At 33.6% G+C, this 24,330-nt stretch overlaps 1 protein-coding gene across 4 annotated transcripts in view; it reads right to left on the bottom strand.

The window, feature by feature from the left end:
• The window catches only part of RICTOR (RPTOR independent companion of MTOR complex 2), a 141,735-nt gene that overhangs the window by 27,229 nt on the left and 90,176 nt on the right, over positions 1-24,330 (bottom strand). For all 4 annotated transcript variants that reach the window (XM_053591853.1, XM_053591863.1, XM_053591872.1 and 1 more), the window contains 16 exons: positions 21,549-21,616; positions 15,938-16,020; positions 13,550-13,637; positions 12,466-12,556; positions 12,286-12,352; positions 12,078-12,158; positions 9,773-9,873; positions 7,280-7,445; positions 6,719-6,820; positions 6,550-6,596; positions 4,544-4,679; positions 3,958-4,157; positions 3,362-3,488; positions 2,836-3,000; positions 2,590-2,666; positions 1,768-1,846 (listed from right to left, as the gene is read on the bottom strand). In XM_053591853.1, the coding sequence (XP_053447828.1) occupies positions 1,768-1,846; positions 2,590-2,666; positions 2,836-3,000; positions 3,362-3,488; positions 3,958-4,157; positions 4,544-4,679; positions 6,550-6,596; positions 6,719-6,820; positions 7,280-7,445; positions 9,773-9,873; positions 12,078-12,158; positions 12,286-12,352; positions 12,466-12,556; positions 13,550-13,637; positions 15,938-16,020; positions 21,549-21,616 (1,678 nt within the window). The remainder of the gene's footprint in view (positions 1-1,767; positions 1,847-2,589; positions 2,667-2,835; positions 3,001-3,361; positions 3,489-3,957; positions 4,158-4,543; positions 4,680-6,549; positions 6,597-6,718; positions 6,821-7,279; positions 7,446-9,772; positions 9,874-12,077; positions 12,159-12,285; positions 12,353-12,465; positions 12,557-13,549; positions 13,638-15,937; positions 16,021-21,548; positions 21,617-24,330) is intronic.

Here is a 24,330-nt window from a genome sequence, read left to right as displayed (position 1 = left end):
CGAGGTTATGCAATAAAAATAATGAAAGAACCACCACAAGAGATCACTTCTTCCTGTGATATATAATTTACTGGAGAGATGAACTGCTCATGAGATGGTTAGTGTCACATGGCATTTTAAATGGATATTCACTACGTACCTCATTGCTGAATATCACACTAAGGTCACTTTCGAAGTACTCTCCTTGGGAAGCTATGCACCTACACCGGTGCCTAGTCCACCTTTCAAAGCAATTCCGGAAGCCTTTTTCTGGAATGGCCATCAGAGCTGTCATTATATTACCTTTGATGTCCTAAATGTCATCAAAATGTCTTCCTTTCAATATTGCCTTCATCTTCAGGTAAAGAAAAAAGTCATCGGGGGCTATGTCAGGTGAGTAGGAAGGGTGTTCCAATACAATTATTTGTTTACTGGCTAAAAATCCCTCACAGAAAGTGCTGTGCATTGTAAACTGGTGCACTGTTGTGATGCCGGAGCCATGATTTTCCTAATTGTTCCTCTATTGATGTTTACTTGGTCTGCTATGCTTCTCACAGTCAGCAGATAATTTTGATGGACCACATGATTAATTTTTGCAATGTTTCTGTCAGTTCTGCTTGTTATTGGCCATCCTAACCTCTCTTCATCAGTGACACTTTCTCTCTCTTCTTTGAATACCTATTTTCTGATTTATTTGCCTACTTATTTCTTGAGACCCTTTCAAACATCACATCCTCTACTGCACCTGCCCATCCTTAATAATCCCTAAGGCAGAATCATTACTCTCTCCTCTGTGTTCTCTTATACATTTACACATGTGTTTCATATGGTACTTGTATTTTGGACCTACTAAGCAATTTTCTAATATTATGATCTGTGCAATAAGAAAATAATAGTGATTGGTTTAAGTATCTTCTATCTAAAAATAAAACTATTATATCTTGTCTCAGTTCTGCAACTTTATGCCTTAAGTTGTATACTTTAAAATTTCAGTCCATTTAATAAATGAGAATCTCTTATAAAATATGTGCAACATAGACAATATAAATAATTTGTAATTACATAAACAAAAGAGAGAAAAGAGATGATAAATGATCTGAAATGATGAAAAATCTAAAAATCATTTACATTGGTATAGATCATTTTTACCATGGGTTTCCAAGATGCTTTGACAATTTTAATGCTTCAAACAAAATAACAAAGCCACAACGAAAACCAGTTAAAGAAAAGCGAGGAAGTTGTTTAGTACCTTCGTACTACTCTCTTTCTTACTAGGCTTCCCTATTACCTACCATAGCAAAATGTTTATTCTCAGAGTTATGTGCAGTAGCATCCTAAAATAAAGTTTAATTAGATAATTATATCTTCTTGGGTAGAACTATTTTCAAACTTCCTTCATTTAGAAAAATTATTTTAGTTTCAGCTTAAAAAGGCTCACGCAAAGTTGTAGGCTATGTAAGGGACTCAAGAATAAAAGAAATGATGGTAAGTAGAGTTGACAAATTATACTAGATTATAAAATCTACTAAGTAGAAAGCAAAACTTCAATAGAATGTACACAAAATGAAGAATAGTTCACTAGAAATGAAATAACTATAGTTTTTATAAAATGGGTAAATATAAATACAAGTAATTATATAGAACTTAGGACTTCATGTAAATGTTTACATATTTAACCTCGTTAGTTTCAAAACATTGAGACGATATAAAAATATCATCCTCTAAACTCACAAATCTATTTCCCTAGATAAAAACATACAAATTAAACCTTATTCAATATGAAGTTACCTTGTGCCACTTTTCCAATTGCTTTGCTACATAACCCCTTTCATTCAGATAGGAAAATCCTTTTGGAATGGAGAGAAATCTGCAAATTAAAACAAACAATAGTTTAAATTTTGTCCATCCAAAAGTGTTTAAGGAACTAAAAGACCTCAGATTTTTAAAAAACTATGTAAGGAGCTTAAAGACTTTGGGAATAGCCTCTTGCTAAAACTAGGTTTGCTATAATTTATTACAACTTCAATTACTAATAAATTTTCACAAGGTTTGCAAATATGCATAAACCCAAACACAACAAAAAATAATCTTGAAAATTATTAGGAGACAAAAACGTGAAAAGAATTAAGGAAAACAATGAAAAGACAGTTTCAGTTTTAGAGGATGTCAAAAATTCTAAAACAGACCTATTTGAGAAGTTAAAGGGTAAACTCTTCAGGGTACTTCCTATTCAGATTTGAATCCAGCTTTAATGTATGTTGCCAGGGAGAATACAACAGAAAATTTAACTGTAAAGAAAAATTTGTTTGGGTGTGATGGCTTATGCCTGTAATCTAGCACTTTTGGTGTCCAAGGCAGGAGGATTGCCTGAAGCCAGGAATGTGAAACCAGACAGGGCAAGACTGTCTCTCCAAAACATAGAAAAATTACCTAGGTGTGATGGTGCATGGTGCCTATAGTCCCAGCTATTTGGGAAGCTAAGGCAGAAGAAACACTTGAGCCTACGAGTTTGAGGTTGCAGTGAGCTATGCTATGATGATGCCATTACGCTCCAGCCCAGGCAACAAAGTGAGACCCTCACTCAAAAAAAAAAAATTACTTAAAATTTACCTCAGGAGGAGAAGCAAACCCTTATCTCCAAGGTGGGATAAAGCTGGCTTCATCTGAATAAGAGCATGAAGATTGGCCTAAAAGAGATGATTATTAGGAAAATTATCAATTTCACAAAACAGCAAATTCATTATTTCCAAGATGTCAGTATTATATTAAATACATTATACTTTCATATAACTGTCAATTAAAATTGAATAATTCAATAAAAATTTATGTCTATTTAATTATAAAAAAAACCTTCACCTTATCTTCACATGCTTCATCGAGGATATCAAGAGCTTCAGAAGAGATTGTTTTGTTTTTATCATGTAACTGGGTTACTAGTAACTCAATTCCCCAATTATTGAAGAATTCAACATTAGCTCTCAATAACACTCTTAAATGTTTTGTTGCATACAGCCTGCAGGCCTATAAAGATAAATGAATAGATTTCAAACAACAACTTCATCATAAATAGCCTATTTGATTTTTATTTTGGGATAGTTCTGCTACTTGAAAAGGGCAGGGATATTAAAATTTATGGTCAGCCCTTAATGTGAATACCTTTAGTGCTTATAAAACAAAACGCTTCCCTTTTTATTTAGTGGATTCTTCCCCTTGGTATATAACTATGGGTACTATATGGAGTTCCTTAGAAGAACAAAAATCTTAAACTCAATCTCTATCTCATACTCTTAGAATTTACAATTGATTTTACTTAGCTTTAAATTTATGAAGTACTGAATTAACTGGTTATAAAATACAGTTTTATTACCTATGTTATACTCACATCAGTAGCTGCAGTTAGGATTTTGGAAAGGATAACTCTAGCCAATCCATCTCTGCTGTAGTCCAAGCTAGAAACAGTCAGTTTTAGCAAGTGATCTTGGTTTTTTAAAGAGCAAAGATTAAGAAGACTGTTAAAAAAAAAAAAAAAGAAAATAATAAAGGTTACTAGAAATTACTGTATGAATTCCACAAATTTTTTTCCAGATTTACTGAGATATAACTGACAAAAATCATATACATCCAAGGTGTACAACATTATGATTTGTGATTTGATATACATTATGAAATGATTACCTTCATCACATTAATCAATATATCAATCACCACACATATCTACCATTTTGTGTGCTGGGGGTAAAGCAGGAAGACAAATCCAAATATTTAAAAAATTCCTAATATAAACAAGCATTTCTGAAAGAAAGCATTTAATAACTATCATATGAAAGACTACTGAAGCATCAAGACAACTCTATTTTAATCCTTTTTAAATAAAATTTGTGTGTATTTAGCACATGTACACAGACTAAAAAGCTTATCTCTGAACACATTAAAAATAAATTGTATGTGTACATTGCAACAGAATCTAGAGATGCTCACCATTGAAATACACTGCACTTTTCCAGCATTTTGACTCCATGAGGATGGCAAGAAAGTGTTCCAATAAATAGAAAGTAGTGTTGACTAAGTGAAGTTAATAAACCGTTATTTTGAAGACTTCTTTCAGGTTTCATCCCAGAGGAGGCATTAAGCCATTGAACAATATCCTTTACTAGATCTTCTAAGTATCCTTGCCCATCCTAAAAGAAAATACATAATAATATTGTGAAAGAAGCATTAATGACTATAAATTGCAAAAATCAGAATTTAATAATAATGATGAATTTACCAATAATAGATACTCATCACTGGGTACCTTTTAATTTTAATCCTATCCAACATGATGCTGCATGGAGATGTATTATTCTCCCTTTCACAGAAGAGTAGACCAGGTCTTCTAGAGGGGGATCTCTTGCCTAAAGTCTTATAACTAGTGACAAAATCAGGATTCAAATCTAGGTCTGGGTTTATATCCTATGTTTCTAAATATAGCTTCTGCATATTCAGAAACAAAAGCAAATCAGAAGGTGGAAACATAGGGAAGAGAAGAAGGCAAAATCCAATGAAAAATATTCAGAGTGCTTACCTCTTCAGACTCAAGAAGAAATTCCGTAAACTGGCAACCCACAACTGTGAGCTGCTTGGACTTGGCAAAATCCAGATCCAGATTGGCATATAATTTACTGCTAGGCTTGTAAAAATAAAGTAGTCTTCGTACAAACCTAAGATCAAAACAAAATTAACCACAAAAACACTGAATAATTATTTTGAACCTTAATTGTTGCTTTTGATATAATAAGGCTTTGAATATGTTTGGGGTCTGCATCACTAGGGTAAATGGCAAAAAATTTAATAAACACATTTTGTATGTTTCACAAAACAAACCAACAAAACCTCCATTGTAAAAAAACACTTTTGTTATACGATGATGGAAAGAAGTAGAAGAAAGATGACAGCAGAAAAGAGATTTAACATAGGTAGAATATAAAATTGGACAAATACAAAGAAGCCACTTGGATGTAAATTTTCTTCAGCTGTATTCTATGAAAACTCTATTCCATAGCTCTATAAAGTAGTCTTATACTAGATAATTTTAAGTTACGATATTAAGATTTTGTTGGTTTTTCACAATCTGGCAAAAGACCAAGCATTAAAATTGCAATTTCAATGACTGAATTTATTGGCAAATAAATTATTATTAATTTGTGATTAATAAATGATATAACTTTCAACATTATGTTCTAAGCTTCTAATAGTTTAGTTCTATTCAATTTCATGCCCTACAACTCAGTCTAATAGAGGTGCCAGATCCAGAAATCAGAAAAACAAAGTTGAAAAAGGCATCACCTCTGTTCTGTGCTTCTTTATTTCAGTGTAATTTATGTGTTCTGTATATTTCTCAAAACTTAATATACTGTTATGTACCATGAGTAGATGAATGCAATCAAGCAATAATGTTAATGACATGAACGTCTCAAACACAAAGTAAAGCCCTTCTATTCACTGAAATCACTGCTGAAAGTTGGTTAGTATAAACTCAGAAGGAGTAAACCAGAGAATAAGATAGCAGCTTAAAGTGTTCTACATGCTAAGAACATCTGCATGTGTTGGAGAAGGGGCGGATATGGAGAACATAAAGAGGAGGAAGAATGGATAACTCTCCAAAGTCAAACACGACCAAAAGTAGAAAAGTAGAAATTGTATATTAAAAATATATGTCCTCATTATGTCATCCTCCTATGTTAGCGCTAAGACTACTACAGTGTATATTACCCCAATTAGAGAAATCTTTATCTTAACTACTCCATCTTTTACACAACTAAAAGCAAAATGTAAATAACTAGGAAAAGAATTAGCTGATGTGTTTTGGTTATAAAACTACATACAAAATATATGTGTATGTTCCACTGAAGACTAATTATTAAAATGTATGACTATTTAAAAATGTATGTAAATTATCAAAATTTTCAAAACTGCTTTAAAACAAAGATTTTTCATGTAAGAATAGATCAAGACTTAACTTTGAAGTTATAAAAACCCAGTTCTAAACTGCCTGCTCATTATAAAACTTGGGGTGGCGGGAGAAGGAGGAAGGGATGGGTAAATCCATACCTATTGGGATACAGTACACACTATCTGGGTAAAGGGCACACTTATATATTTGACTCAAACTACAAAAACAAAGTATGCATGTATTTTAAACAATTTTTACTTTTAGCTATTAGGCATAACATAATCCAAATCCAAGGGGTTTTTTTGCTGTTGTTGAGATGGAGTCCCACCCTATGCCTTGAGCAGAGTGCAATGGTGTCATAGCTCACTGCAACCTCAGATTCGGAACGTGGGCAGCCTGCTGCCTCAGCCTCTGAAAGTCACTGGGATTATAGGCCCTCGTCCTGGCGCCCAGCTGGGTTTTTCATTTTTTTATGAGTTGAGGGTCTCCCTCTTGCTCAGGCAAGTCTCGAACTCCTGAGCTCAAGCAATCCTTCCTCCTCAGCCTCCCACAGTGCTGGAATTATAGGTGTGAGTCTCTTCACTGAGCCAAATCTAAGTTCTTTAAATTTAAATACACAACAGTTCTTACATACATACCTGTGCAACTGCTCATCTTTGTAATTTCTTAGATTTACATTTGGCCACTAGAAAAACATAATAAAATATGTATTTATCAATTTCTAAGCATATAAAATAATTATAATAGACTATAATTAATAGTAAAATGAAGATGGTCAAGCCATCACCATTAAGTATGTTGTTTTACCTTAAGAATGGTCCCTATGAGATTCCAATTCCAGTCAAGATTCTCTTTATGTTGAAGGACTTGGCTATCTCTAAGATTCATTAAAAGAGCTTCTTCTGTATCCTAAAATCATCAGAAATAGAAAAAATTAATACAAAATTAACATCAGAAAACCAAGTTCAAATTTTCAAACCTAAAACAAAGAATTTTCATTTAAGGGTAAATCAAGGCTTAACTTTAAAATTATAAAAACTCAACTCTAAACTGCCTAGTCATTATAAAACTCAGGAAGGAGGAAGAGGGGATGGGTAATTCATACCTATTGGGTATGGTACACACTATCTCGGTGAAGGGCACACTTATAAATTTGACTTAAAGTGTACAAAAACAAAGTATGTAAACAAAACATGTACCCCTAATATTCTGAAATTTAAAAAAAAAGTTAAAAATAAATAAAACTCAAAAGCCATTTGAAAACCCATATGCACAAATCAAACTACAAACTCAAACAAGTACATTCATACTAGTGTCCAGAATTACGAACTTATATTTAAGTTAAAGGTCATGATTTCATGCCAATACCTTAAGAACAAATATATCCTTCTGAACTCGAAGATACTGATCCCGTTTCTGGTGTGTTGCAATTGCTTTTTGGATAATGTGATCTAAATGAAGGCTATAAGGCTTCGGTCCTCGTTTTTTCATTTCATGGAAACGTTTTAAACAGTTCAAGGCTGCACTGGCTCGCCTAATGAGAAAAAAAATTTTGATTAATACAGTAATAAGACTAGCATAATTTTAAAGAGATTAATTTGATAAATTATTAAAGCTTACATAAATTCGAGGCTAGATATTATTGCAAAAAAGTGAATTTAGTCAAATCTGGAAACGGAAAGACAAAAAATCAAATGCTGCTGATTTATAAAAATAAATTATTTAGAAAATACTTAAAGACTCAACATGTATATAAAGACTCAAAATACTTAAAAGATTTAATCTTTTCTTCTATGGTGCTGGGTATTTTTTGTATTTTGGTTTCAAAAACTCTACACAGTCAGAAATCTAGTTTTCTACATTTTCTTCTTAAAGTTTTAAAGCTTTGCTTTTCACACTTAAGTACTTAATCCACCTGAAACTTTTTTATGTTTTCTAAAAGACAAGGTCTTGATCTGTCATCTGGGCTGGTCTTGAACTTCTGGCCTCAAGCAATCCTCCTGACTCAACCTCCTCAGTAGCAGGTATATGCCACTATGCCTGGCCTTATTTTTGTTTATGGTATAGGTTAGAATAATTTCACTGTCCTCCCATATGGATAATCAATGATCCTTGTATTAACTGAACAGTCTCTATATTTTCAGCACTGATTGGTAACTGTAAATGGTATCTTTGTAAAAATTATGTTCTATTTCTTGTTTGTGGTATGTATTATAAAAGTATAGTTTTCAAGAATTTGATAGCAATCAAGTCTCAACTTCAATACTCCTAGCAAACAGAATTTAAAAATCTTGAGATGTGCTGATTGGCAAGTATTTACTATGTCAGTAAAGAGAGCTTGCAGGCTTGGTGCAGTGGTCATGTCCATCATCCTACACTTTAAGAAGCCAAAGTGGGAAGATCGCTTGAGGCTAAGAGTTCAAGATCAACCTGAGCAACATAGTGAGACTCTCCCTCTCTATAAAAAATAGAAATAATTAGCTGGGCACAGTGGCCTATGCTTATGGTCCCAATGACTCAGGAGGCTAAGGCAAGAGGATCGCTTGAGACCAAAAGTTTGAGGTTTCAGTAAGCTGTGATGACACCATTACACTCTAGTCCAGGCAAAAGAGTGAGATCCTACGTTCAAAAAAATAAATTTTTTTAGCGAGATAAAGGAAAAAACTATTCTGAGAAGACTATTACCATTACTACACTACTACTACTAACGTTTTGGAGGTAAATTTGAATTCCTGATGAGCCCTGAAGTTCATGGTCATAATCTGACCTATAGTTTAGATCTATTAGGTTTGGAAGAGTTCATTTTTCCATTATGAAACTATTAAGGTAAACACCGAAAGCTACCACTGCTGATGGTAAGCCTAGAAGTCACAACTAAGATGGTCCTGAATGCCTTCAGTATATGATACAACTTCAGTTTGTTAAATAGTATTTTCATTGACAGAATTAAAACAGAATTCAATACTTTTGTATTGAAAAAGCTAATCAAACTTTTCAAAAGTATAACTGATAACAAAAATCCATATTTGGAATAGCTAAAGAACTGCATTTCACTAATATAAAACAAAAATAAACTGGTCTACATATATAAAATTTTCTGATCATAATAGCAAATAAAAAAGATTAAAAATGGGCAGCACCTGTGGCTCACAGGAGTAGGGCACCAGCTCCATATGCCAGAGGTGGTGGGTTCAAACCCAGCCCTGGCCAAAAACTGCAAAAAAAAAAAAAAAAAAAAGACATACCTGTCATAGATACAATCTTCACCAAATTAAAAAAAAAAAAAGAAAGAAACAACTCCTACTAGCCTGTCCTAATTGAACTCCTCCATTCTTACCTTTTATAATTATACTTTATTATTAGCACTGGAATTCCAGTAGAGTTACAACTGTATTACTTACTCTAATTCTGTATGTAAATTCTGTGTTTGTAATACCTCCTTCAATGTTAAGAAATTGCAAAACTTTTAACCACATGTATTAATAAAAGAAAACATTGGTAGTCTTTGTGCTTTGTTAATGTGAAATAATTTGTATACATAAAAATAACTCTGAATTGGTGCTCACAACATAAAATAGTCTAAGAAACATTCAACCAACATTTTTAGTAATGTGGTAGGAAGTCTATGTCCTTATCTAAAAATATGCCAGAAAAATGTGATTTTACCACACTACACTTTGTAGACTAAAATACAAATTATTGAATATATTGAGAATTATTATTTTTTCCTCTTATTTGTAAGATGTCCCTGAATGTCCAAGCTAACCTATCTATACTACTTTTTTAAAAAGAAAAAAAGGTAATCTAAGTGAATATTAAATATACTAAGCATAAAACAGTTGCTCAAACTCTGCTACTTACAGCCTTTTTTCTTTGGGGATGTCAAAGGATGCAGCCATATTCATTAGGGTTGGCAAGCAGTGCAAATGATGGCTGTGTGAATGAGGAAGAATTGTGTTTGCCTAAAATAAAACATAATGTTTTATATGAGCTTTCAGAAATAGAAATATTTTGTTATAGACTATCTGCAGATAAAATGCTATATATCAAGACCTTTAAAAATTCTGAGATTTTACTCACAAAATTAACGTATTTACTTTACCCAACACATACTTACTTATAATTTTTATCTTACTTTGAATAAGGATGAAATATCAAGATATACACATTTTATTAAAATCACTAATTTTCATAGATCCTTTTAAATAATATTATGAAAATTCAGGTGGTACCCAATTAAACTCAATTCTTAAATGACCAGAAAGGATTATATGTCAAAACATTACAAAACTGAATCTAAGTCATGATTAAAATAACTTAAAATGCTAGATACAGTATCAAAACTTGAGTTGACTTATGTTTTAAAAACAATATTCTCAAAATAGGTTTGTCTCATATACTACTATTTTTACAATAAAAAACTCATTAACTTCTGCTTTCTAAACAAAATCTTATTATCCAACCAGTTTTATATCATTGAAGATAAGCAAATTAATTAAATGTGGAAAATAGACAATGTAAGAATAACATGTAATTAACACTGCTATACTAAAAATGACCGGCTTTTATATTTCAAGAGAATCATAGAATCTGGTGTATGGGGGAAGGGAAAGAGATGAAATTTATAAGAGATTCCTTTATGCTAAAATACGTAATTCTGGTATCCTTACAGGAAATAATTTAATAATCAGACCTGAGAGTCTGTGAGACTAATTCTTTCACAGCTAGGCCAAAAAGAACAAGTGGCTGTATTCATTGATTAAGAAAATAGTTAACATTAAATTCTGTTTAACTCTATTTGCTTCACTCACATAGTCTGACTGTTATGTGGGGAATAAAGGTAAGGAGGAAAAGAGGAGGGAGGAAACAGAAAAAAACAGAAATATCTGTCAGTAATATCAAGTCATACCATAATTTAAGGAGATTTGCCATCGTATCAATTGTTCCTTAATGAGTTAAATGGTCTTTCATTTAGTGTTTTACTAACTAGCACACAATCTAGAAATACAAATTTTTACCTTATAAATTATCAGCGTTTCCCCCTTGCTTGATTTGCTGAGAGTATAGTCAGATCACTCTCTTACTTCCTCATTTCCAGAAGTTACTGATGTCACAAAATCATGGCACAAAAAGAAAATCCCCATCCTCTAAACCTCAAACTGTAAGTTTACAGAGAAGGCTAGCTATGATGAAAATTATATTTAGACAAAGCTCTCTAAAATTAGGCACTCACTTCCATGTATCAATTGTTCCTAGCAGAATGAAGTAGTAGCTACAGTTTTACAATTTCATGCTTTTTGGGTAGGAAGTCTTCCTGAAATCAATTAAGATTTATAGGACCTGGCTTGGTGCCCAAAGTTCAGTGGTTAGGGTGCCAGCCACATGCACCATGGCTGGTGGGTTCACACCTGGCCCGGGCCTGCTAAACAATGACAACAATAACAAAAAAATAGCCAGGCATGTGGGGGGTGACTGTAGTCCCAGCTACTTGGGAGGCTGAGGTAAGAGAATCACTTATGCCCAAGAGTTTGAGGTTGCTGTGAGCTGTGACGCCACAGCACTCTACTGAGGGTGACATAATGAGACTCTCTGTATCACACACACACACACACAAAGATTTACATGACTAAAATAACAACACAGAAAGTGAGTGTAAAAATCAATACTGAGTACTCTGTATGTGTAGTATTTATTTCATTTATAAAACCAGCCTATAGGGCGGCGCCTGTGGCTCAGCGGGTAGGGCGCTGGCCCCATATGCTGAGGGTGGCGGGTTCAAACCCAGCCCCGCCCAAACTGCAACAAAAAAATAGCCGGGCGTTGTGGCGGGCGCCTGTAGTCCCAGCTACTCGGGAGGCTGAGTCAAGAGAATTGCCTAAGCCCAAGGATTTGGAGGTTGCTGTGAGCTGTGTGACGCCACGGCACTCTACCGAGAGCGATAAGGTGAGACTCTGTCTCTACAAAAAAAAAAAAAATAAATAAAACCAGCCTACAGATAGTATATCTACTAGGATACAGGCTTTTTGCAACACAAAGATAAATATTCATTGAACAAAATGTGAATTTATTTTTTAACATAATACAAAGCAACACTATTAAAATAACCTATTTTCTAAATTCAAAGATTAAAGGTATGAAACATATAATCAGAAGTTGTTAAACTTACCATATGTAAAAGCTCTCCTAAAAGGATAGTAGCTCTAACTGAGATATGATCATCACTGTTTGTTATCACTTCAACTAAACCCTTTAAAAATAAAAAGAAAATATTGCTGCAAAATAATATATGTGAACACATTTATGCATGATATATTTTTTAATCTGAAAGAACTGTGTTAGAGAAAACAGAATAAAGTCAGTTTTATAGGTTTTACCTCTAAAAGTCCATTACGAATAAATGCAGAGAGTATTAGTGCCAGATAATTATCCATGAGGTCTGGCCTGGAAATAGACATACCACAGAAACAATTTAAATAATGCTTCACATATTACATCTAACATTAAAAAACCAGTAACTGTAATAAATTAGAACCATGTTTATATTTAGATTCTACCTGGATCTGGCACGATGTGGAAGGATAGTTTTTGCCTCAGCTGCTACAAAGCCATCTGACAGCCTCCAACTGTCTTGGAACCTCCCAGGATCTAAAATAGTTAAAATTAGGTAATTAAAAAAATATTAGATAACACTGAAACACTTCAAATACTTGTAGTACCATCAGACAACCAGGCTCTAGAGAACTTCAAAAAAGTGTTGGTCAAAAAACCATACACTCAAAAAGGTAAACACAAAACCTATTTATTTGGCTAGGGGTGGTAGTGCATGCCTGCAGTCCCAGCTATGCCAAAGGCAGACTGGCTTGAGCGCAGAAGCTTGAGGCTACAGTGAGCTATGATGGCACCACTGCACTCCAGTTGGGATGACAGAGTGAGACTGTATCTCTAAAAATAATAATTAAACAACTAAAAACCCCATTTATGTAAATGTCCATATATCTAACTTCCTTCATTTTGGGACCAGGAGTTATTTGGCTAAAATAAAGTAAGACAAGAATTAGATAATCTAATTTGAGAATTACATAGTTTTCCTACTGTTTCTTCTCTTCCAACTTGGCCTATCTCCCTAATTTACTTATTTTGAGCCTTACTCTGTTGCCCAGGCTAGAAAATCATGGCCTCAGCCTAGCTCATGGCAATCTCAAACTCCTAGGCTCAAGCAATCCTCTTGCCTCAGCCTCCCAAGTAGCTGGGACTACAGGCATGTGCCACCACACCTGGCTAATTTTTCTATTTTTAGTGAGAGATGGGGTCTCATTTTGCTCAGGCTGGTCTCAAACTCCTGACTTCCAGTGATCCTATTCACCTTGGCCTCCCAGAGAGCCAGGGTTACAGGTGTGAGCCATCTCTACCTGCCCCCTCTCCCTGTTAATTTCATTGCTTCTTTTGTGAGATTTAGGGTGATAAAGAAGAAATTAAAATTTCTTAGTCTTAGGAATTTCTGTGAAGTTTTATATTAATTTCATGCCACAATGATGCAATAAGAAAAGAAAACAATGTTCAATATTTAGTTTAGCATTTCTCCTGTTAGGAACTTTGTTTCCATTAGATGAATCACTTTAAAAATTACAATATGCTTACCTACACTGAGCAGTGCTTCTATAAACTCCTCAGTGACAACAGGTAGAGGAAGACGAAAGATATCATAAAGCACTTCCAGTAGACCTCGCTAAAACAGCAAACAAACATTTTTCATTTATTTTTATAAAACAAATATTTAGAGTTTTAAAAAAATGTCTTATTCACAGAATAAAGACAATGATAAAAAAATTACAGTCAGGAGTCAAATATTAAGACATTTGTTCAGTGATAAACTATGTATGACACCAGTCCCATCCTGTGCACTACAGCGGAGCTGAAAAACTCCTATTGCCTACTGATGTAGTAGTCATCAATCATAGAACAAAGTATTTAGTACTTGCCTGTTTGTGATGATACTGGTGCAAAAAAATCTATTGTGCTGCCAGTTGTATAAAAGTAAAGCACATATAATTATGTAAAGTACATAATATTGATCATGAATGTAAATGACTATACTCCTGGTTTATGTATTTACTATACTACTATAATTTTTCTCATTAACGTACTCCTTCTACTTATTAAAAAGAAAGTTAACTATAAAAAAGCCTACGGTTGGTCCTTTGGGAAGTATTCTGGAAGAAGGCATTGTTACCACAGGAAGCAACAGCGTCAGGTATGGTATTGCCCCTGAAGACCTTCCAGAGGGACAACATAGGGAAGTAGAAGTTAGTGATGGTGATGATTCTGACCCTGTGTAGGCCTAGGCTAATGTTGTCTAAGTCTTGGTTTTTGATTTTGACAAAAAAGTTTAAAAAGTAAAAGTAGTATAAAGCTTATAGAATAAGAACATAAATTATTTTTGTATAGCTGTACAATGTTTATATTTTAAGCTAAGCGTTATTAAAAGAAGTAAAAAGATTTTTAAAAGTTAAGTTTATAAAGTAAAACGTTCCAGTAAGCTAAGGTTCATTTATTATTGAAGAAAAAAATTTTAATAAATTTGGTGGAGCTTATATACAAGTTTATAAAACCTACAGCTATGTATATTAATGTCTGAGACTTTCATATTCACTCACCAGTCACTCACTGACCATCCACCAGAGCAACTTCTAGTCCTTCAAGCTCTATTCATGGTTAAGTGCCCTGTACAGGTATACCATTTTTTAATCTTTTATATCATATTTTTGCTGTACTTTTTCTATGTTTAGATATATTTAGATACATAAATGTCACTGGGTTACAAGTGCCAACAGTGTTCAGTACAGTAATGTACTGTTCAGGTTTACACCCTAGAAGCAACAGACTATACCTTATTGCTTAGGTGTATGGTAGGATATACTGTCTATGTTTGTGCAAGAATACTCTAGGATGTACACAGCACAAAGAAATCACCTAACAGTGTATCTCTCAGCATATTTCTAACCTTAATCATTGCATAACTGTGTTGTATATTGAAACACTACTATAACCAGCCCGTATTAGAGAAGAGATAACTACTGAACACTTACTATACACATCATTTAATTTTTTCAATAATTTTTTCATTATCCCCATTATGTACATGAAGAAACAGACGTAAAGGTTAAAAGTAATTTTCCCAAAGTCATGGAGCTAAATGTAATAAAAGCAAGAGTCAAACTCCAGCTGGCCAGACTCCAAAGGCCATGTTCTTTCCCCACCTGCACAGTAAGAAGTGAATTATTATAAACTTTTGTGCCCTGCTTATAGATCTCTCCATTTATAATCATGTCCTTTCATTTCCAAGTGTGAAAGCATTTTTTCTTTCACATTTGAAGCAAAGCGCACCCGGCTAATATTTTCTAACAATATTTTTCAACTCCAGGTTTGGTTCACATGAAGAAGAAAGGGTAAAAGAAAGGAATAAAATTAAAACAAAAACATTTTAAGGAGAAACTTAACTTTTACTTTAAGAGTTTTTTTCCTTCAAATTTCATTTGTTTTAGATATATAAAACAAATCCTCACATAACATTTAGAACTACATGTAATAAATAAACATGTAAATGATTAACTGCTTTATAATCAAAACCACTATTTTCAAGATAAAAACTTATAAAAATGTAACACAGAAGGCACAGATGCACAAATACAACTACTTTTTGCTAAATGTATTTCTTTAGTGCTTGAAGCTTTCATAGTGAGAATGCCTTTCTGAATTATTTGCACTGTTTTAATGAATAAAATATAACCAAGGTCATATTTTCAACTAAATTTTTAATACATCCATTTCTCCTAAAAATAGCAGTAATTTAAATAAGTCATATACTAAGGACTTAGAAGTGGCAAATATTCATTCATGTATTTTAAAAATACTCTATAATACAGATAAACAACTAATAATGAAATGTGTCACCTGAAATAATTTTTTCAAGCAATTAATACTCACTGCTAAAGGTCTAGAAATAAGATAATTTAAACTTTCACTTACCCTTATTTCCATATTTGGTATGCAAAGTACTCCAATTAAAGACTGGATCCCAGAGTTTCCAGGTTTACATAAATTAATAATACCTAAAGAAGATAAAAAAAAATCACTGACTTGAATTTCAAAAAAATTTCTATAGCATATATTATATCATAATATAAAATCTGTGATATTTTTCTAAGCTGAATTAAGCTATTATACTATTTGGGTATCATAAGTGATATGTAACTTAAGTTACATATTTCAAGCATTCTCTGTAGTTCTCTACTGATTACAAATAATAATTTCATCATTTAAATTCCTTCTTCAATATTTGCTTCATATCCAAAAACTTCATGAGTCTGACTATCTAATACTGTCGTGGTGCCTGATAAACACTTGCTTTCTCTGGGGGTAAGAACATGGGAGAGAGTAAGAAAATGGTCTGTTTACCTTCTTTAATGCTCCCCAATCAAAAGTGAGAAACCTTGCTTGGCATTTATCTTTTAAAAATCAATTCTAAAACTTATTGAACACACAGAAGAGTATAAGCAACAGACTTTGAACAAAGATAAATAATTTTTAATGTATTAAATTCATGTCACAGAAGAATATATGTGAACAGTCAAAAAACACGTAATAGTGCTCAATTTCATTAATCATCAAAGAAATGCAACGTATATTAATTATACTGGTGATACAAGTATAAAACAGTATAGGTATTATGGGGAAAAGTTTAGCAGTATCTTACAAAACTAAATATACATTCACCTGTGATTCAACAATTCCATCTCGGTATTTACCCAAGAGAAATGAAAGCTCATGTCAACAAAAAGATTTGTATAAGATTGTTCACAGTAGTATTTAAAATAGGCAAATGTTCACAAATAGAAGGAGGGCTAAAAAACTGTGATGCAGTCATCTACCCAGGCCCAAAAAAGAACACATTACTGATAACAGAAACAAATGAATCTCAAAATCATTGAGTGAAAAAAGCCATCCACAAAAGTGTACATACAGTGTAATTCCACTAATATGAAGTTTCAGAACAGACAGAACTAATGCATAATAAAAATTTAAAAGAATGGTGCTTGCTTTTTTTTTTTTTTTTTTGCAGTTTTTGGCCAGGGCTGGGTTTGAACTTGCTACCTCTGGCGTATGGAGCCGACGCCCTACTCCTTTGAGCCACATGCGCTGCCCTGGTGCTTGCCTTTTTTTTTTTTTTTTTATTGTTGGGGATTCATTGAGGGTACAATAAGCCAGGTTACACTGATTGCAATTGTTAGGTAAAGTCCCTCTTGCAATCATGTCTTGCCCCCATAAAGTGTGACACACACCAACGCCCCACCCACCTCCCTCCTTCCCTCTTTCTGTTCCCCCCCCATAACCATAATTGTCATTAATTGCCCTCATATCAAAATTGAGTACATAGGATTCATGCTTCTCCATTCTTGCGATGCTTTACTAAGAATAATGTCTTCCACTTCCATCCAGGTTAATATGAAGGATGTAAAGTCTCCATTTTTTTTAATGGCTGAATAGTATTCCATGGTATACATATACCACAGCTTGTTAATCCATTCCTGGGTTGGTGGGCATTTAGGCTGTTTCCACATTTTGGTGATTGTAAATTGAGCTGCAATAAACAGTCTAGTACAAGTGTCCTTATGATAAAAGGATTTCTTTCTTCTGGGTAGATGCCCAGTAATGGGATTGCAGGATCAAATGGGAGGTCTAGCTTGAGTGCTTTGAGGTTTCTCCATACTTCCTTCCAGAAAGGTTGTACTAGTTTGCAGTCTCACCAGCAGTGTAAAAGGGTTCCCTTCTCTCCACATCCACGCCAGCATCTGCAGTTTTGAGATTTTGTGATGTGGGCCATTCTCACTGGGGTTAGATAATATCTCAGGGTTGTTCTGATTTGCATTTCTCTAATATATATAGATGATGAACATTTTTTCATGTGTTTGTTAGCCATTCGTCTGTCATCTTTAGAGAAAGTTCTATTCATGTCTCTTGCCCATTGATATAAGGGATTGTTGGCTTTTTTCATGTGGATTAATTTGAGTTCTCTATAGATCCTAGTTATCAAGCTTTTGTCTGATTGAAAATCTGCAAATATCCTTTCCCATTGTGTAGGTTGTCTCTTTGCTTTGGTTATTGTCTCCTTAGCTGTACAGAAGCTTTTCAGTTTAATGAAGTCCCATTTTTTTATTTTTGTTGTTGTTGCAATTGCCATGGCAGTCTTCTTCATGAAGTCTTTCCCCAGGCCAATATCTTCCAGTGTTTTTCCTATGCTTTTTTGGAGGATTTTTATTGTTTCATGCCTTAAGTTTAAGTCCTTTATCCATCTTGAATCAATTTTTGTGAGTGGGGAAAGGTGTGGGTCCAGTTTCAGTCTTTTACATGTAGACATCCAGTTCTCCCAACACCATTTATTGAATAGGGAGTCTTTCCCCCAAGGTATGTTCTTGTTTGGTTTATCGAAGATTAGGTGGTTGTAAAATGTTAGTTTCATTTCTTGGTTTTCAATTCGATTCCAAGTGTCTATGTCTCTGTTTTTGTGCCAGTACCATGCTGTCTTGAGCACTATGGCTTTGTAGTACAGACTAAAATCTGGTATGCTGATGCCCCCAGCTTTATTTTTGTTACAGAGAACTGCCTTAGCTATACGGGGTTTTTTCCGGTTCCATACAAAACGCAGAATCATTTTTTCCAAATCTTGAAGTACGATGTTGGTATTTTGATAGGAATGGCATTGAATAGGTAGATTGCTTTGGGAAGTATAGACATTTTAACAATGTTGATTCTTCCCATCCATGAGCATGTATGTTCTTCCATTTGTTAATATCCTCTGCTATTTCCTTTCTGAGGATTTCATAGTTTTCTTTATAGAGGTCCTTCACCTCCTTCGTTAGGTATATTCCTAGGTATTTCATTTTCTTTGAGACTATGGTGAAGGGAGTTGTGTCCTTAATTAGCTTCTCATCTTGACTGTTATTGGTGTACACAAAGGCTACTGACTTGTGGACATTGATTTTATATCCTGAAACATTACTGTATTTTTTGATGACTTCTAGGAGTCTTGTGGTTGAGTCTTTGGGCATCCTTTTCTAATTAGAACACTGAAGAGTATAGGCATAGGTGGCACATTTCTAAAACTGATTGAAGCTATCTATGACAAACCCACAGCCAATATTTTACTGAATGGAGTAAAACTCAAAGCTTTTCCTCTTAGAACTGGAACCAGACAAGGTTGTCCTCTGTCACCTTTACTATTCAGTGTAGTGCTGGAAGTTCTAGCCAATACAATTCGGCGAGACAAGGAAATAAAGGGAATCCAAATGGGAGCAGAGGAGGTCAAACTCTCCCTCTTTGCTGACGACATGATCTTATACTTAGAGAACCCCAAAGACTCAACCACAAGACTCCTAGAAGTCATCAAAAAATACAGTAATGTTTCAGGTGCTTGCTTTTTAAGAATATGAAGTAAGATATTAGGAAGGAGTATAAGAAAACTTTCTGAGGTAATGATAGTGTTCTATATTTTGAAATGCATAAGCATTTATCAAAATGCATCAAATGATAGGTACGTTTTATGTATGTAAATTTTTCCTCAAACCTCTTTTCCCAGACACAAAACCAAACCAAACAAAAAAAGGACTGTAAACAACAGAATTCTAGATAACGTATGTGCTGTTAAGAAGTAATGAGTACTAATGTCTGCAACTTCTTTTGTGATATTAAGATATATCAGAGTAGCACAGGTCAACTGAAGAACACACAGAGGGATGAGCAGATATTCAATGAAGTAAATACAGTAAAATCTAGGGCCAAGAATATACAGGTGTTTGTCATATAATTTTAAGAAATTTTTAGGTTTCAAACTTTTAATAATAAAATGTTAGCGAAAACATTTTTTAAAAAGTTACATATAAGGGTCTGAAGTTCCCTGTTACTCCTGGCTAAATGTGTGCGTGCACACATACACACACATCTTTATGAATAATGTATATGTTCTCTTTGCATTTAGAATCAAAATGAAATTAAAATGTAAGGCTTAGACTTATTTGCTTACATTACCAAATGGTGTTTCTCAAACTTTGATGTTTATTGGTAGTTTGAGAAATTATAGATGAAGATACAGTCTCTACAATTGTACTCTGCATTAACACAGAAAATAGGCCGTTGCCTATTCTTCTTCACATGAAGAAATTGTGTTCTAGAAGGTCATATCATAATCGGTTATTTGGAATTTGAAGTACATCACAGACATAAGGTTACAAATACACAAAAGTTTATTTGACTTATAACTAGTACTATAGAATCTAAATACTATTTAGGAAATTATTTATGTGAGAAAAATGCTTTCACAGTTCTAACTTGTAATGCTGTTATTTCTCTTTCTACTTTCACTGGGAGAGTGGAAGGCTCCCAACCTGTTAAGTTTCTAATGATGGATATAAGGGCTCCAGAAGAAACTGAAGCACAGGGAAAAAAAATGTTTAAAAGCAGTAAAGGAAAGAGGGACAGTGACAGCGAGAATAGTCTGAAGTAGGAAGAATGAATGATGAGGGGATAGCAGCCAGACTGTATTGGTAGTTAAAGCAGGACAGAGTTAATTGTTAAGATAGAAGCTAAGGGACAGCAAAGAATGATGATTTTCAATTACTGAAAATAAAGTTATATTGAGTTTGGAGTAAGGCAGTGATGGTTAAGCATGGCAGGAGGACTGAGTTGGTTTCTATGTTGAAAGAGTATGAGAGGGGGGTGGTAAAGTATAAAAACAGTGTATGTGATTGCTGGATCCTTATGGAATTGTGTGGTTGTCTATAAGTGTAAGGGAAATACTTATGAGGTATAGCAAGGCAGGACTTTTTATGAAGGTACTAAGAAGAGAGAGAAATTTCCTTGGAAATATACTGGCTAGAGGCCAAATCTATGACTGGGATAAACATCTGTATAGAAAAGATATTTATATTAAGTTAGTGTTACCTAGGTACACAGAAATGTTTTGGTAAATTTGTTCTGCTTATTGCTATACTCCTTTCTGTGCTGTCCCTTCAATTATTCTTCGAAATCAAGGAGGAATACAGTAATCGTCCGTATAAAACAACACATGTAGTGGTATTATTTTAAGAAAAATATTTGCTTTTTATTCAGTAGAACAATAAAATATACCAAATCTCAAGAAATCTGTGACTACTAATTGCCTACCTTGATTATAGGGTATTTATAATATTATTACACTGTACTTTTAAGTAATAAATTTTAGTTCCATATGCAGCTAATACTCAAGTATGTAGGCTTTTTTGGTATACATTATGCTTAAATGATTAATTTTTTAATACTGTCCAGGTAACTTGGACAGTTCATTTAGCACAGTAACTTGCAAATAATAAATAAATAAATAAATATATATATATATATAGAGAGAGAGAGAGAGAATATAATACTAGCTATTTCCTATTAACCACTGCAAATTTTCTTCTCTATATTTTAATAGTTTTGTGCATATTCTTTGGTTCTAGTAATAATATATAAAGCAGACTAGATAAACGTCAATTAAATGGTACAATAATTTAACATTTGAAAAAAGTAGTTTTTCTTCTTGAATGTAATAAACAGAGCAACCTACCTGCCCATGACCGGAATGTTGCTATGATTCCCATTTTACTGGCTAGAAACCGTGCTTCCCTGTCTTCTCTGTTAAGGGATAGGAAGACATCAAAGAAATAAAATGAGTTTTTCCTGTTACTATATCATAGTAAGAACTATCATTAATTAATGCTTAAATATTTACACATGAAATAAAAACAAGATGTTAAAGATCAGACCTATTCCAAAGCAAACTATTCCAACTATAAATTGACTCCCAAAGTAAAATTCACAAAATGGTTTAAAATTAATTAAATAGCTTTTCTATTCAGTACTATGTTCCCTGCTCTTTCTGAAAACTATTTTTAAGTGAGCTTCAATTAAGCATTAGAGAGAATACTATTCTCCTAAAGAGCATCTGTGGAATGTGGCTATCCCTTACCAAAGAAAATTACCACATACACTTAATTTTATCATAGGTATTCTCTCTAATTCAAAATTCTTGCCCTGGACTTATGTGAACATTTATAGCAAGCAAGTTCAACGCAGTCACTGAAATGTTATTTTTTTAAAAAAACCTAGACATTAACATTACCAACGACTTTCTTTCTTGACAATTAGGTGTCTATCTCATTTGCTCTTTTTTTATATAGCAGTTACAATAGTTAAGGCAAGCAACAGAACGATTTATATTTGTTAAACAGTTTTCATGCTTGACTTATAGCTACTTCTAACACTTAATAACAATCTTCTATTTATTTATTTATGCTACTGCAACCACCATCTGTACCCTGTCCATTTTTTCCTGTTCCATCTTCTCCTTCACTAGTTAAATTCTTAATAATTGCAAGCATACTGAAATTCACAGAAAAAATAAAGGAACAAAAAAAAAGAAGGAACAAAAGTAGAAGGAACAACAACAAAAAAGGCAATGAAAATCAAAGAAGAAAATCAAATTAGACAGTAGTAAGCAATCAGATAGTCTACAAAAGAATAAAAAACTAAGAGAAAAGTGAGAGACTGTAGCACTAGTCAAAATAAGAATATAATAGTAATTACAATGGGGGGGTGGAAGAAAAAAGAATAAAAGTTCTTTCTCTTAAAAATGTTGGTGACACTTAGATTTATTGCCTGGAAATCCATCTCTAATCTATTAAACTTGTAAAATTTTTTAAACCACCATTTCCCTTTCCTTGATTTTAAATTTTCTTCTCTATATTTGATAATTTTGTACATATTCTTTGGTTCTAATAATATATAAATAAAACTAGATAAACGTCAATTAAATGATGCAACAATATACCATATGTGGCCTGCAGTCTATCTGCCCATACTCCAGAAACTTACAGAACCAAAGAAAAGGAAGGATTTTAGTAGAATGCCCCCCTCAAATGCTAAAAAATATCTAAATTCATGGTATGCAGAATTATAAAAATGGCCCCACCCCAAGATTCCATGTTTTTATTTCCAGATCCTGTGATTAAGATGAAATATCACTGCCATGACTGACTATGCTTATGTTATATAGTCAAATAGAGCATGAAATAGGGAGATTACATGGCAGTCCTTATATAACTGGAAAGCTTTCTGTAACTAGCGACAGAAGATAGATTCAAAGCACTAGAAGCATTAAGCACTAGAAGCATTCAAAGCACTAAGCACTGTTGCCTTTGCAGATGGAGGAGGCCGCATACCAAGGAATGTGAAAGGCCTCTAGGAGGTGAAACCAGGTCCAAGCTCACAGCCAGCAAGGAAAAAGGGAACTGAGAGGCACAACAAGGAACTGAATTTTGCCAACAGGAATAAGCTTGGAAATGGACCCTTTGCCAGAGCCTCCAGACAAAAGGTGGGTCAGAGGTTTACTGACCTACTAAACCTACTAGGTTTAATGACCTACTAAACTGTAAGTTAATAAACTAGTGCTGTTTTAAGTTTTACCACTGTTTGTAGTAATTTGTTATTCAATAATAGAAAACTCATATACTTTCCATCAATAAAGAGAATGTCCATATTTCTAACAGGTCAAGAAAGGGGCTTAAGAATTCCAATTCATGACTAAAGTATAGAAGGAATAATTCTCTGAGAAGTCTTAAATAAAGGACATCTATTTTGATTTCTTAACTCAGGTCATAGGTTAGGGTGTGATAATGAGTCCACAGAGATGGATGTGATTGAAGATAGGAAACCACTATTTTTAATTCAGAAGAAAAATGAAAAACATATTCATAGCAGCACAATCCATAATTGCAAAGATGTGGGAACACCCCAAGTGGTCTTCAACATGGGAATGGATTAACAAATTATGGTACATATGTACCACAGAATATTATTCAACCATTAAAGATGGATATTATGTATCTTTTGCAACAATTTGGATGCGATTTAGAGACCATTCTCCTAAGTATCACAAGAATGGAAAAGCAAACATTACCCATAGTAACGGGTATATTTAGTACATATACCCAGTACTAAATTGGAATTAGTAGATTAACACCTACACATTCACATGAGAGAAAAACTCAACAGAATTCAAGCTCGAGGATGGTGAGAGGGTGGGTAAATTCCCAGCCAACAGGTATTTTGCATGGGTATATATGGCACACTACCAGGTGTGGGACACACCTATGAACACTTTAACCTTATAAATGCAAACTATGGAATCTGTTTGTACTCCTATATTAATCTGGAAAAAAACAATAAAAACATTCCCTTGTTTAAGGTTTCAAAACTTAAAGTGAGGAATTTAAACTACATACCATCATAATAAGTATGTCTATAATCTAACAACCCTAATAGGAAAACATCTTACGGCATAGTTAATG

This window comes from Nycticebus coucang, chromosome 1, assembly GCF_027406575.1.
Source record: "Nycticebus coucang isolate mNycCou1 chromosome 1, mNycCou1.pri, whole genome shotgun sequence".
NCBI classification, from domain to species: domain Eukaryota; kingdom Metazoa; phylum Chordata; class Mammalia; order Primates; family Lorisidae; genus Nycticebus; species Nycticebus coucang.
Note: the sequence above shows the minus strand (reverse complement) of the source record. Positions and strands in the feature narration are given on the sequence as shown.